Source organism: Leuciscus leuciscus (genome assembly GCF_965113295.1).
Source record: "Leuciscus leuciscus genome assembly, chromosome: 19".
Classification (NCBI taxonomy): Eukaryota; Metazoa; Chordata; class Actinopteri; order Cypriniformes; family Leuciscidae; genus Leuciscus; species Leuciscus leuciscus.
Genome location: NC_138743.1, coordinates 18204321 through 18219866, shown reverse-complemented (window position 1 = coordinate 18219866; position 15546 = coordinate 18204321). Strand labels below are relative to the sequence as shown.

Genomic DNA, 15546 nt, shown 5'->3' with positions numbered 1-15546 from the left:
CCAGAATGGGAGGTGGGCAGCTAACAAGGAAGTTGAAGACCACAGCTGCTAGCGTGAGGTTGCTGGTGTGAGGTTTATCTGCACAGCTCTTACTAGCTGACATCCGTTATATTCAACTTCCTAAACCTCACTCCCATCCAGGTCACACCACCAATGTAACTGGTCATACTCGCAACTTCAACTAGCAAAGACACTAAAGACCATAGCTGCTAGCATCAGTTGTTAGTGTGCCTCTTGAGGCCAGGGAAGGCAACGTCCTGAGTGGTTTTAATATTTTTGACACAATCCTGTCCGGTTTTAGAGAACTTCATAGCACCAAATTTGCTTTATTGAAGGTTACCAATGATATTTTACTTTCTCTTGATTCTGGTTCTTTTTGTATTTTAGTTCTGCTTGACTTAAGTGCAGCATTTGACACAGTATATTATGACATCCTTTTACAAAGACTTGATCATGTAGCTGGGTTTTAGGGATCTGTGCTGGAATGGTTTGCATCTTACCTCAAGGATATAACTTTTTCTGTTAACCTGGGGAAATGTTTCTCATCTCGTGCTCAAATCTCCTTTGGTGTGCCACAGGGCTCTATTTTAGGTCCTCTTCTTTTTGCTTTATATATGCTTCCACTTGGTTATATTATTCAGAAACACAATCGTATCATTTCTATGCCGATGATACTCAGCTTTATCTTTCCGTTAAAAATAACATCTGTTCTCTGTCTAATCTGTTTGCCTGTCTTCAAGACATTAAATGCTGGATGGACTTACTACCATCTAAGCTTGGTACCAATTCATTTAGCATTCAGAGTGCAAAATAACCAAGAGATGTTCCTGACTGTTGAATGATCTCAGTGTGAAAATAAAATGTTGACCCGGTACCCGGTAAGGCCCGCCATTCCCGTCATCCAGCTCCAGCACGTAACCCTCTACAGGCAGGGCTTGGACTGTAGTTATCCTCCAGGCCAGAGTGGCACTGTTGTTCCGCATGCAGCATTTCTCCAACTGCAACAGTGGTGCGGGAGGCACTGTGGGGGTCTCCGCTAAAAGAGAGTACAAAGTACACATTTAAGCATGGAATATCATCCACCGAGGCATCAAAGTTTAAACGGGTAAATGTGGAGTGACATGCATGGGAGTAAGAACTTCCTGAAAGTCACTGGTGCCTCTAAGAAAACATACGGAGGACAAGGGGCTGTGGTTTGGGGTGGGGTTGAGTATTATAGGGGAACATTTGTAGCAACTCTGAAATACCTCCTGTGTTCTCCTCCTCTTTCTGGTCACCTGCATGCATTTGTTTCAATGATGCAGCCTCCTGACCATCTGAAAGATGATATCGGACAAAGCAGGTGTTGCATGTATGAATCTAGAGGTAAAACTGGGGGGATCATTTGCCTCTGAAACTGGGAATGATGGAATTCATGTTTGGATATTGTAAAGAGCTGCCCAACTATTCTTCGAGACCATGATGAATCTGAATTTGCAAGATACTGTATATTGGTATCATTGCCAATTTTTGTATGTATGCTAGTCCTTGGATCCTAGAATCAAATTCTAAATGGAAAACAAGAATATCATTGCAACAAATATATAAAACAATATATTATTAGCCTTACAAAAGTGACCACCAGTGTTGGGAAATTTAATTTTTTTAAACTACTCATAAACAAGTACTTTGTGATAATTGTGCAAATTATGTTGCGCAATTGTAATAATTTTTTTATTGAAATCTACATTTCATCAAATATTTCTGAACCATCCCTACTGAAGAAACAATATTTTTTTCTTTTTTTAATTAGAAGCAGAACGGCCAATACCGTGAGATATGCAATAACAATGCAATGTTGAATCAATGTTGAAAATAGTTATGCTGCTTAATATTTGATGAATTTTTTTATGATTATTTGATGAGGTAAAAAGTTCAAAAGAACAGCAATTATTTGAAATAGGAATCCATGATGGAAAAAGTTGAATTAATTGATTTCAAAACCAACTTTCCAACTCCAAAATTTTGAATGGTATTGTATATTCTGTTATATTCCACTGTTCTATCTATCTGTTTTAATGCATGAACATGCCAAATCTCAAAATCATTACTTCCAAAACATAACCTTATCATGTAACGTGCACTGCTTGTAATGATATTTCCCAAACACTGGTGACCACAAACAGCGAACGTTAAATCTCATTTGTTAAATGTCGTGTCACATGTTACCTTTATTCTGGGTGAAGTCCAGCTGGAGAATTGACTGCATCAGAGGGTCTGTGTTGACGGTCAAGGCAAATTCTGGGCAGACCTTTGGCTCCAATGCACCTTTTACCCAATGGTCCTGAGAGCCCTGAACACGCTTTATCAACGCATCTGAGATCTGGAAGAAGAGAACGAGAAGAGAAACGATAATGATCAATTGTGATGTCTTAAGGCAGTAAAATGTCCACACACTACAAGATAATCGGCCCGATTTTGGGCCCAATTCTCCCCTTCCAACAATCCTAGGTAAAGTCCCGATTATCTTGATAGTTCTACGGATTATTTTATCAGATTTTTCTGTGGGTTGAGGTGTGTTAAGAGTGACTGAATCTGCTCAGAAGAACATCGGGGCCGATAGTAAATATCCAACATGTGGAATATTTACGATCAGAAATGCTGTTGTGTGGGGGGAACCCCAGGATAAACACGCTGTAGATTGTCATATGGAACGAAACGATACCCTATCAGAAAGTGAGCTGAAGGAAGACGGAAGCATGAGACGACTTCATCCAAACCCTTTTCTATTTTTCTGCAAATTTTCAGTAAAAAGCAGTCTAAACACTATTATCGCCATTTCTTCTTGCGCGTCGTCCGCTATGTTTGTTTACTCTAAAGTCACGTTTGATGCGAGCAATTTTGCGAGATTTCTGGTCTTCACAGTCGGGACTCTGGTTGTTTGTGAATGGAATCTGTTAGTGTGTGCTGTCTTGATCACATTGTGTCACTCCACACACTAGAGTAACAAAACTCTTAAATCTATGATTTTTTTCCTATCATGTTTGTGGTCTCTGACATTTTGAAATTCTGATAATATTTTAAAAATCTTTTAGTCTGGGCCAGCCTTTAGAAAATTGTCACCATTCAGTTAAGTTTAGTTTAGTTTTCATGGACTTTCAGTTTGTTCTTCTTTTGTTCAGATTTCCCACCACTCATTAGATAGCTCATTATTTTCTATGGTTACTGTCATTAGTTAGTTTGGTTCAGCTGTGTCTAGTTTATCACCTTGTTATCTTTAGTCACGCTGTATCCTGAGTTCCCTGTCCGGCCACGTTACACCTACATGTGTGTGTATTTGCCCTTGCCTGTTTGGATCACTATCTTTTGGATTATATTTAGTAAACTTCGTGTTGGAAACTTATTCTTCTGTGTCCTCGTCTTCCTGACTGCACATACTCGTAACAAAAATTTAATTAATATTATTTATTTTAATTTGTTATTTTTATTATATTGTTTGTAGTATTATTTATTATAATCATTGAATAATTATTTTTTAATTATTATTAATTAAAATGATCACAATAAACAATCATTTTGGTACTGTGTTAGATATATATTGCAGTATAATATATTTAGTCCATCACATTTTGCACTGTGTTTCAGGGATTCACTCTTTGTATTTTGGGGATCAAGACAAACCAATATACAGCTAACTGTATCTCTCTTTATCAGAAATCTCTGCTGGACAGGCATCTCTAACTTACATTACATGCTTTGTGAAGGCACTCAAACAAACATAACAATTGATACTTCATAAAAAATTCAGTAAAGAGGCAGCGTTGCTCCTCTGGAGCAGTCCTCTCTCTCGATTATACACTCGCTGCAATGAAATATCAATTATTGAAAGAGTTTAATTGCTGAGGGCCAGTCTAAACAGCAGGCAAACGCTTTCAGAGGAAACCATCGGATACCTATGAAAGCTTGCTTCCGCTATGGAATAAAAAAAATTCAACTTTTATATCTTGCAACTAAATTCTGAATTGTGGGATGTAAGCTCACAATTACAAGTTTACATCTTAAATTTTACTGAGTTTCATTAAAACTTTTGAATTAGCATAGACAGAAATTAGGCATGGTACCAGTACTCCTGTCACAATGACGATTTTACATGAACCCTTATAATGCGATTATAATGACATTTAGGCAATATTCCGATTAAACTTTACCTCATGTAAATAATACTTCAATCAAATGTATGTGATTAAGCTTACTATCATCATTGTAACCAGGGCCGAAAATAAACATTTGCCAAGCGCCAAATGCAACTAAAAATAGATGTTGGCGAGTATATTAAACGGTGTCAATCACCAGTTGGCCGTTAACATTTTTAGGAATTCTAACAATGCAAGGTTGTGAGAACATCAACATGCTGTTCGCACGCTGTGTGGGAAGTTTAAACATCCGAAGTGTGCGCCCAGAAATCCGCATCTCACAATACTGAAAGGATATCTTCTTGCGTTTGAATGGACATATTCACAGAAAATTGTCAAAAATGCCAGTCTCGGTGAGTATACTAGTAAACAGTAAACACAGTCGGTTATGGCTTGAATGTAAACAGTTCAGAAAGTAAATGCATATGTATCCGTATATTAGATCCGTGCATTCGCTCTTAAAGTGACACAGCAGCCTAATATATCTGCTGCTGTCTGTGTTTTTAATGTTATTCAAACAAAAAAGGACAAACAAAAAAAAAATCACTCACTGCTCTTGAATAAAATAACTTTTCAAACTTTAATAAGGATTAATCAACGTTTAATTTATACAGTGAAAACTATCCAGTGTTATTTTATTCAATGTCTCAAGCTGAAAACTACTGTTACTCATCTTTAATAATGTTGTAAATTTATATTAGTTAGGCTAGTAGTTTTAGCTGTGGTATCGAAATTGGAATAGAGGATTGTGAATTTTCACTGGTATCTAAAATTTTGGTGTCATAAATTGCTGTTTTTGAACAAAACAAGTTTAATGGCAGTTTCATTGGCAGGTGTGGCAAAAAGTTAGTTTTAGGCCCTGGTTGTAACCATAATCGTAGTAATATATGGGGTGTATGCCGATCTGAATCAGAATAAACATGCATGTAAACACTTTAATCGCATCTATTCCACACGTGCAGATTCGTAAACATAGCAGTAAAGAAGGCATTTCATTTTGGGGGTGCTGATGAAACGGAGTTATAATGCAGTATATTGATGGTCAAAACACTGAAATTGAGACATTTTGGTGCGTCAATGAAAAAATCCAATACGTCCATAGAAATGTGTTTTGCATTTGATGTAAGTAGATTAAAACTTGCCAGTAACACACCTACTGTATTTTAGTTCATCATCATCATTATTATAATTCATTTAGATATTTGACCTTTGACCTTGAGTTTCAGCTTTTTCTGTACCTGTAGGAACCCACTGGGGTCGTTCTCTTTAATAACCTCCAGACAGAATTCCATCATTCCCGTCGTCTGCCGGAGCTTCATGGTGCAGTGAGTTATCTGATCCTTTACAGTCTGAAACAGAAAGGCAATGGTTAAATTCTCATCACACACATACAGTCTGAGCAGCAACATAAGAGACATTCTCACGATACAAGCTCATAGTGGTGAGTGTCACATCAGATAGATGCTACAAAAGAGATATGGAGTCACATAACCAATATCTGCATCACACAAACTCACATTCAGTACATCTACTGTCAGAGAGTTCCAAGACCAGTGGCTGGTTGCATAAACTGCTAAAACTAGACAAGTTAGGCGTAAAAAAATAAATAATAATCAATACGGGTCATAATGTTTTTAAAGTCAGTTACACAAAAAGGTAGATTGGTCTATTGGTCAATTTGAATCTGAAAACAAAGACTGATTAGCCTTAACTAATTGCTAGTTGGACAGACTAGTTCTTAAGAGGCTATGTTTACGCATATGGTCCAAGATTTGTATGGTTGTCAAAGATCTTCAGTCTCAGCCAATTAAGGGAATGTTCCGGGTTCAATACAAGTTAAACTCAATAGATTATCACAGAAAATCATTTCAACAGAAAATAATTTTATAATAATGCACTTTTAATGGAGCAAGGCATTGCACTAAAATAAACATTATGTAATGCATGTTAATACAGACATAAGAAAAACCTTAAACATGTTAATATGAGAGTGTGATAACACAAAATCTTAGACTAAACTATAATATGTGTGTATATACACTATAAAAAGTGTGTGTGTGTGTGTGTGTGTGTGTGTGTGTGTGTGTGTGTGTGTGTGTGTGTGTGTGTGTGTGTGTGTGTGTGTGTTGTACAGTATAAAAGCTATAAGGCACTTAAAGAGAAAAAAAAAAACAGCACGAGACATTCCTCAAAATATATATTTGTATGGTCCATTGAAGAAATAAAGTCATTCAGGTTTGGAACGACATGAGGGGAAATGATGACAGAAGTTACATTTTTAAGTGAACTAACCCTATAAGGCCATGCGTGTAAATATAGTCATCTGTTTTAGTGTAGTATTAAACGTTAATTCCTTTTAAATACTGAAATAATAAGCTATGATGAATAATACTGCATGTATTCTATTAATATTTGTTTTTGAAATACAAATAACTGAATGTTTGATTTAATTTATCAAACATTAATTCATCCATCCATATCTAATTGTGCAGATAATCTGATCAAATCACTCTTTAAATCACTCTTAATATTACATTAATTATAATGCATAATTATTTAATGATTCACTTGTCAAGCGTTCTCTGGAATGAGACGAATGGCTGTATAATTATAACTGACATAACCAGCATTAACCATTTAAGGTATAAATGACTGAATAATTATACATTAATACATTAAAAATACATGCTTAAAGACATTGTTAATGTGAGGTCGTGAATATGGAAATATGAAGAAAAATAGATGCCCTTTATTTTTAATTTCTCTTTTTTTTTTGTCTACCAGCCTCTTTGTGATTAAAAATCACAGAGTAAGCCTTCTGTCTCTAATCTGTATCAAATGAACTGATGTTTAATGTGAAAAGAGCGATAGATGTACCAGGGTAACCTAAATTCTTCTGCTCTCCTGTCTAACCAGAGTTCATGTCAGTGCTCTTAAAGTACAATATAATCTTGCATCTCTGTAATCTATAGAACATTGTATGGATTAACTCCGTAACATACTGTAAGAACCACAAATAACTTGTGCGGGTTTCCTTTCCACACCCCCACCCCCGTCATCCTCTGTTCATTGTGGTGAAAGAGGGCATGCGTAAAGCTCGGTTGTCAGACTACTGGCGTGGAAGTAAAGAATTAGAGTAGAAAATGACGTCTCATGCCGCTGTAAACACAAGAACACTTCATCTGATTAACTGCACACAGACCCTGGAAGATGCAGGAACAAAAAACATCTATCACTAAGAAAATTTGTGGCCAATAGTATAACTACTTATAGACTGGATAGTGGATGATATGGTCCTCGATACAACTAGAGCTGATGACAATGGCACCAGAAACATCATGCTAATTTAAGCATTGTCTTGTGCAACTTCCCAAAAAAAAGACATAAAAAAAATAAATGAATGATTGAAAAACAAATCATTTAAAAGCATTCAGATATGCTACTAGTAGCTCATGCACTGAGTAAATAATGTTTCATTCCTTACATACAGTTAGATGAAATAAATCTCACTTTATTTTGTCCATATGGAGTCACACAGATGACACAAAAACTCAATCTGCTTTCCGTATGGTTACGACACTTACAATGTATTATTACAGTATTACAGAAACTCTTTCTACCTTTATTCCATCTGTGTGGTGAAGCAGCAGGCTATATCATCATGTGACTGATTAAAGGGATACTTCAGGATTTAGCATTAAGCTTTGTATTAGTAGAAAACCTGTAGTATTTTCGAATTACCGTGCTTTCCACCCTCATATCCCCCTGAGACGAGAGATTTATGTATTTTTTGTCTGGAAAAAATCCTCCGATGACGCAAAATTGGCCAGAGGCTAAAGACTACAGCCAGTAGGAGGGGCTGTCCCGCAATGTTTTCAACCCGCCCATAGAGGGTGGGATCTCACTTACAGAATGTACACATAGAGTCAGCCGTCTTTCTTTGGAAGCTAAGCTAGCAGGCTCTTGTTCTGTGGAGAAAGCTGAGTAGTAGGAGAAAGCTGAGTAGTAGGGGTTACCATACTCTTTTTCCCGGACATGTCCGGCCGGTCCTGCTCGCCACAGTAAACATAATGAATGGCGACTGTAAAACGCAAAAGCCGAATCCCGGACATTTTGGGCGATCTCGAAATCCCGTGCAGACTCGTTACAGAGACTCACTAGTAGCCTAGCCTTGTTGTTTTAAACTGCACTCTCTTACCGGTAGGCGTGGCTTGGGAGTGGCCTCCTAGGGCAGCGAAGCAAGTGCATTCTGGGAGTTGTTGTCTTTCATCCACATAAGCCAAAAATACATTTTCTGGCTTTTCTCAGTCTAGAAAGCTCCAAATTAAAAAATTATTTCACATTTCTTCTACATAAATGACCCATTTTAAATACACATTCCTCTTTCCAGAGGTGAAGTATCCCTTTAAGGAAATAAACTTGCTGCTGCAAAATGTAAGTTGAACTTTTGAATGATTTTAAGATGATGCTAAAATTAGTACTACAACCACAAAAAAGGTTTGTGGACCCTTGTCAAAAGGTTTTTAGAATAGGAATGAGTGAAAAGAGATGTGCGCGTGAGAGCACGAGTGTGTGTGTGTGTGTGTGTGTGTGTGTGTGTGTGTGTGTATGTGTGTGTGTGTGTGTTGACCTACCTTCAGTTTGCTCTCTTTCTCCTTTGTGACCTTGGTGAGCAGTTTGGCCTTCTGCCGAGTGAGCGCTTCAATCAGAGAGTCACACTGAGCGACCAGACATGCCTCAAACTCAACCCCGTTCTCCTGTTACACACACACACACACACACACACACACACACACACACACACACACACACATTGGGTTTCCATGTTTTATGGGGACTCTCCATAGTGCCTTCCATTATACTGTACGAACTGTATGTTCTATCCCCTAACCCTACACTGAAAAAAAAACTGTTGGTTTAACTTAAAAAAGTAAGTTGGTTGCCTTAACTTTGAGTTCATTGAAATTGAAAATGTTTAGTTAATACAATGAAAGGGATTGGTTTAATAAATAGAAACTCAAAATATTTTGTTATCTAAACCACATTAATTATCTAAGTTGATTTGACAAAAGAAAAAAGTTGCGATAACAAATCATTTAAACATGTTTTGACTTTTTTCTTTTGTCAAATCAACTTAGATAATTAATTGCATTAACTATGCATTAATACAAGATGCTTTTGGTCATAATCGTGTATGCAATTTACAAAATTATAAACGTTGTTTTAAACGTTATGCACTTTTTTTTATACAGACAGTCATGTTATTTCATTGCTTTGAATAAACAATTTAATGCAGAGCATTCATATTTTGCTCATTGCGCCCTATTGTGGCCTCAGGAGACAAGCCGAAATCTTTTACCCCCTAACTGAAATTATGACTTTTAAATTTAAATATAATCTGAATATTAGTAATATCTAAGTATAAAATTCGAATTCAGTTTTTCAGCCATTTTGACAGCTCCACAGGGAGTATGTCAGAAATGGAACGAGGCTTCAGGAAACAGATAAAAATACTCAAATACGGCATCCACCAGAAGAGGCAAAATGGACTATGGAAACAACCAATCGTGCGAGTTTGGTGCTGGAGTTTGCAAGCAATGAAAGACAGAGTGAGTATTTGAATCTTTTGCTATTCTGTTTTGTACCCCTAGTGCCACAGAAATGACATACTTCAGCTTTGAAGTTGATTTTGTTAAACTGGCAAAGATCAGTTTGAGATCGTCTGTGGTGTAGGAGTTACGAACTGAACCAATCGTTCATTCACTTTGAGTATGGATGTGACTCAGATGTGAGACATACACCCACACACTGACACTAGGGCTGATGGGACTGAGTCATTTCATCTTCTACACGAAAATAATGAAGAAGAGTAGATGTTTGATAAGAGTATGTGAGACTGGTAGCTATATTTTAAAATAAGAGGTCAGGCTATAAGACTATAGTCCTTCTGCAGGACTTGTCTCTGTGTATGCTTGAATGTCACATTACATTGAAAATCACTGATCACTCCAGCACTCTCTCTCTTCCCTCTGCTGCTGGTCAGTATAAAAAGGCATTAAACTCTCCACTTAAGTAAAAATAGCTCAGAGCTCATAATCCTGGTGGTCTCCAGGCAGAATACACTTTAAATGCATGTATGGATTGTGTGCAGCAATTCACACAGCATTCAATACAAATGAATGTTAAGCTACATCAGTTTCATTATTTCTCTAGATTAGACAGGGTTTGTCCAACCATGCTCCAGGGATTCCCAGTATAATGTAAACTTTCTCCAATAACATTGTATTTCAACATTACATTACGTTCTATTATGCTTAAGAGATAAGGTTCCAAACTTGTCACATTTAAACTATTTTTATATTTGTATTCCTTTGTTTTCTCTGCCTACAGACTCCCTTGCACAGACCCCCATAGAACCCTGGTTGAAAACCTTTGATGTTCAATGCAAAAACATGCTAACAAAATTCATGTTAACATCTGACATATGGAGTGTTTGTTGGATACATGCTGAACATCATAATTACCCCACTTCATTTTTAACGAGATATTCATTTGCATCTTTAATGAACACTCGCAAATCAAAGAGGACAAGTTAATAGTTGAGTGCTGCTAGCATGGCTGTTTTGATTATGTTATTATTTTTGCTCTGATGTGAAGGCAATTTTTTATTCATAAGTGTTCAAAACATAGTGATACTCCTATGTAAGCATTTAATATTTTATGAGTTTTCATCATTTTTATATTTCTCATACATCATAACACATAACAAAGCCTGTTGAAGAGTTTACCTGTATCTGCTGAAGCAAATTTTTCAGTTGCACCAGGAACTCCTTGGCCTCCTTGGCTTTGTCAGACACTCCATTCAACGCCTGGGACAGCTGACACTGCACACAAAAACACGGGTCACAAGCTTAACATGCTTCAAAATCTTTTCATCTAAAAACATTTGTTGATATAGCTGCAAGTGAATATATGTTATGTAAATTCAATTTAGTCCCCTGTAGTCAATCATTTTAGCCCTTTAAACTCATCTTTGATCCCTAAAATAAATTTTTATCCTTTAAAACTTATCTTTGATCATCGAAACGATTTTCCTTAAAAAAAAACGTCATGCCTTAAAATAGCTTGAATGTAACTCTACACCCTTGCCTCATTTAGTATTCGTGGTTCTATGAATATATTAATTAGCCCCGCCTCCACTCACTCGCACCAGCTCAGAGATCCACTCATTGACAATCACACGTTGACCTGATTGGTTACAAGGTAGTTTGTGACGTCAGAAACACCAGCGATTTCAAACCGCGTTTTTGAGACTGTCTTTGGTTCACTGCAGTTTTAAGGAGAAAATACTCAGCAATGGTGTTGACTTATGAATTTGCACATGGTTTGTCTCCAAGCATATTAAAAACACCACATAGACATATAAACAACATTAAAAGCTTGATTTTCACCACAGGGGGACTTTAATCTATTCATGCTACATAAAACAGTTGACAAATTGTAGTACACCTTATATCTATTTTGCACACTAACATCACATTACACAAATTGAATCATACATGACCACTAGACACCATCCTTACAGGCCTGCACAAGCTTATCTATAGCACATTCACCAACTACATCTCACTGAACATTCCCAGCATTCTCCAACACTGTCCAACAAGCATCATTAGCATCATCATTAAACACTACCTAACATTTCATGCATCCTAAAATACAACCATTATTTAGAATCCTTATCAACGCAACATTACATGGCATCCACAAATATCTCCCAACATTGCCACCATTCTTAAACATACCCCAGATTCCCAAAATCGTCCAACTCAGGAGGTCAAGGTTTGGCTAGTTAGCATAGGCAGTTAGTCCCTGTTGGTACATGCCATAGCTAAAACATTACGCGGGCAAGAAGTGTGTTTCACTTTTGACAGCCATTCAAAAACAGCATATTTCATTCTAATGAAATAACACCAAAATAAAGATAAAGACTCACTGCCCGGGGGCCTCACATAAACTTGATCTGGCCATGCCAATCCAACATTACTCATCAATCTCAAACAATCCCAAAATCCTCAAAAGATCGAACATAAATGAGCATTCTTGTAACAAGCAGGTCCAAGAAAGCAAGAGAAAACAATGAATCCAAATGCAGATATTTAATAAAGAACAAGAAAAACAAAGAATCCAAAACATGAACCGATTCCAAGGAACGAGAATGTGTTGTACAACACAAATAATAGCTGACAATGAAACATAGGGAAACCAGATCTTAAATACATGAGGGTTAATGAGAGAACAAGAAAACACCTGGGGAGACAATCACAGGGAAACAATTCTAAATAAAACCCTAACCCTAACCCTAACCCTAAGGACAAAAAAAATCACAGGGAACAAAGAAACAAGAATTTCAAGATAAAAGTCCAAACATAAAACAGAACATATGACAGAGCCCCTCCCCCATTTGAGGAAAGGGTTCCAGATGCTCCAAAAACAGACTGGAAACATGCAGTTCAAGGATTCATGAGGGTAGGTGCAGCAAAGACTTAGGGCTGAGGAGGAACAGGTGAAGGGCTGGAGGGCCAGTGAGGGGACCAAAGTGGTGACCAAAGAAGAGCAGAAGATCACTTGGGCAGAGCTTGAGCATCCGCAAACACCACCCAACATTCCCATAATTATAAAACACCACCAAGCATTCCCAGCATCTTAAAAACACCACCCAGCAACACACCCAACATCTTCAACCACCGCTCAACACACCCAGCATCTTCAACCACCGCTCAACACACCCAACATCTTCAACCACCGCTCAACACACCCAACATCTTCAACCACCGCTCAACACACCCAACATCTTCAACCACCGCTCAACACCCAACATCTTCAACCACCGCTCAACACACCCAGCATCTTCAACCACCGCTCAACACACCCAACATCTTCAACACACCCAGCATCTTCAACCACCGCTCAACACACCCAGCATCTTCAACCACCGCTCCACACACAGCATATTTAACCATCGCTCAACACACCCAACATCTTCAACCACCGCTCAACCACCGCTCAACACACCCAGCATCTTCAACCACCACTCAACAAACACACCCAACCACCGCTCAACACACCCAGCATCTTCAACCACCGCTCAACACAACCAACATTTTCAACCACCGCTCAACACACCCAGCATCTTCAACCACCGCTCAACACACCCAGCATCTTCAACCACCGCTCAACACACCCAACATCTTCAACACACCCAGCATCTTCAACCACCGCTCAACACACCCAGCATCTTCAACCACCGCTCAACACACCCAACATCTTCAACACACCCAGCATCTTCAACCACCGCTCAACACACCCAGCATCTTCAACCACCGCTCAACACACCCAGCATCTTCAACCACCGCTCAACACACCCAACATCTTCAACACACCCAGCATCTTCAACCACCGCTCAACACAACCAACATTTTCAACCACCGCTCAACACACCCAACATCTTCAACCACCGCTCAACACACCCAACATCTTCAACACACCCAGCATCTTCAACCACCGCTCAACACACCCAGCATCTTCAACCACCGCTCAACACACCCAACATCTTCAACAACCGCTCAACACACCCAACATCTTCAACCACCGCTCAACACAGCCAGCATCTTCAACACACCCAGCATCTTCAACCACCGCTCAACACACCCAGCATCTTCAACCACTGCTCAACACACCCAGCATCTTCAACCACTGCTCAACACAACCAACATCTTCAACCACCGCTCAACACACCCAGCATCTTCAACCACCGCTCAACACACCCAACATCTTCAACACACCCAGCATCTTCAACCACCGCTCAACACACCCAGCATCTTCAACCACCGCTCAACACACCCAACATCTTCAACAACCGCTCAACCCACCCAACATCTTCAACCACCGCTCAACACAGCCAGCATCTTCAACACACCCAGGATCTTCAACCACCGCTCAACACACCCAGCATCTTCAACCACTGCTCAACACACCCAGCATCTTCAACCACTGCTCAACACAACCAACATCTTCAACCACCGCTCAACACACCCAGCATCTTCAACCACCGCTCAACACACCCAAAATCTTCAACCACCGCTCAACACACCCAACATCTTCAACCACCACTCAACACAGCCAACCACCGTTCAACACACCCAACATCTTCAACCACCGCTCAACACACCCAACATCTTCAACCACCGCTCAACACACCCAGCATCTTCAACCTTCACTCAACACACCCAATATCTTTAAAAAATCCTCAAACACCAACAAATATCCTGGATCAAAGGATTATGATCCAGTCCAGCAATCCAACTTTACCCTTTACCCAGAATTCTTAAACACACCCCACAATCCCAATATCCTCAAACACTTCTCAAAGACCCACAAAGATACCACACAACATTCCCAACAACTAACACCAACCCTACAATACTCAACGTAACTACCGATTAAACTAGTCCTAAGACATTCACTAATGCAATATAACATCAGACACTTCAATCAATAACTCTTTTTCATGTGTCCCATTCATATTTTCCTAAACAAATCTGTCAGGATTTGAACAATTTTGTATTTGACTGATTTTTAAATGATGGTGGTATCACATCGGGTCTGTGCAGATTATTGAAACATGCCAACTTAATACTCAGTCACGAGAAGCTTTGCCCAGAGGTTTACCAGACCTCCATAATCCATAGGCAGCAGAATTAGGATAATTTGGACTTGATCATCTCAAAGCAAACAAAAGCTTTGCATTATGGTTTCTTTATTGTTAAAACGTTAGCCTACTCTATTGTGTGTGCCAACTATCACGATCTGAGCTCTAATAAAACCCTCAACTTGAGCTCAAGTCTTGCCGACATTTGACAACAGTTGGTGTGAGAACCTAAACCAAGTCAACTCAGTAATCCATCTTTAGTAGGAACACTGAAATAGCACTCATCACTTGATCAGGAAATCAGGGGGGAAAAGTGTGAAAAGATCAATAAATAGGCTAATATGTTCTATTCAAAAAAAGTTATATTGACAAGGTTATTGACTTTTAAGTCGTTTCCAAGTCCAAGTCTATATTAGGAGATAGAACCATGATTATTTTGTAGTATTACAGTAATATACATCAGTGTATATTAGTACCGTTTATTGTTAGAGCATTTGGATCTGGAAACAGTAACGTCAGACTTAACAAGCGGATTAATGCAAAGTATGGAAATACTAATAAATACTAAGTGCAATGGCTACTGGAAGGCATAACAGAATGCGGTTTTATTAAGAAACCTTGTTTTTGACATAAACACCTATTGTACAATGTTTCTTCAGTTTC

At 38.5% G+C, this 15546-nt stretch overlaps 1 protein-coding gene across 2 annotated transcripts in view; it reads right to left on the bottom strand.

The window, feature by feature from the left end:
- Positions 1 to 15546, bottom strand: part of trim67 (tripartite motif containing 67) — a 46210-nt gene that overhangs the window by 14293 nt on the left and 16371 nt on the right. The window contains exons 2-7 of one of the 2 annotated variants that reach the window (XM_082148693.1): positions 10961 to 11056; positions 8807 to 8929; positions 5411 to 5521; positions 2209 to 2362; positions 1248 to 1316; positions 876 to 1036 (exon numbers count right to left, since the gene is read on the bottom strand). In XM_082148693.1, coding sequence (XP_082004819.1) covers positions 876 to 1036; positions 1248 to 1316; positions 2209 to 2362; positions 5411 to 5521; positions 8807 to 8929; positions 10961 to 11056 — 714 coding nt within the window. The remainder of the gene's footprint in view (positions 1 to 875; positions 1037 to 1247; positions 1317 to 2208; positions 2363 to 5410; positions 5522 to 8806; positions 8930 to 10960; positions 11057 to 15546) is intronic. The other variant, XM_082148692.1, reaches the window with a different exon arrangement.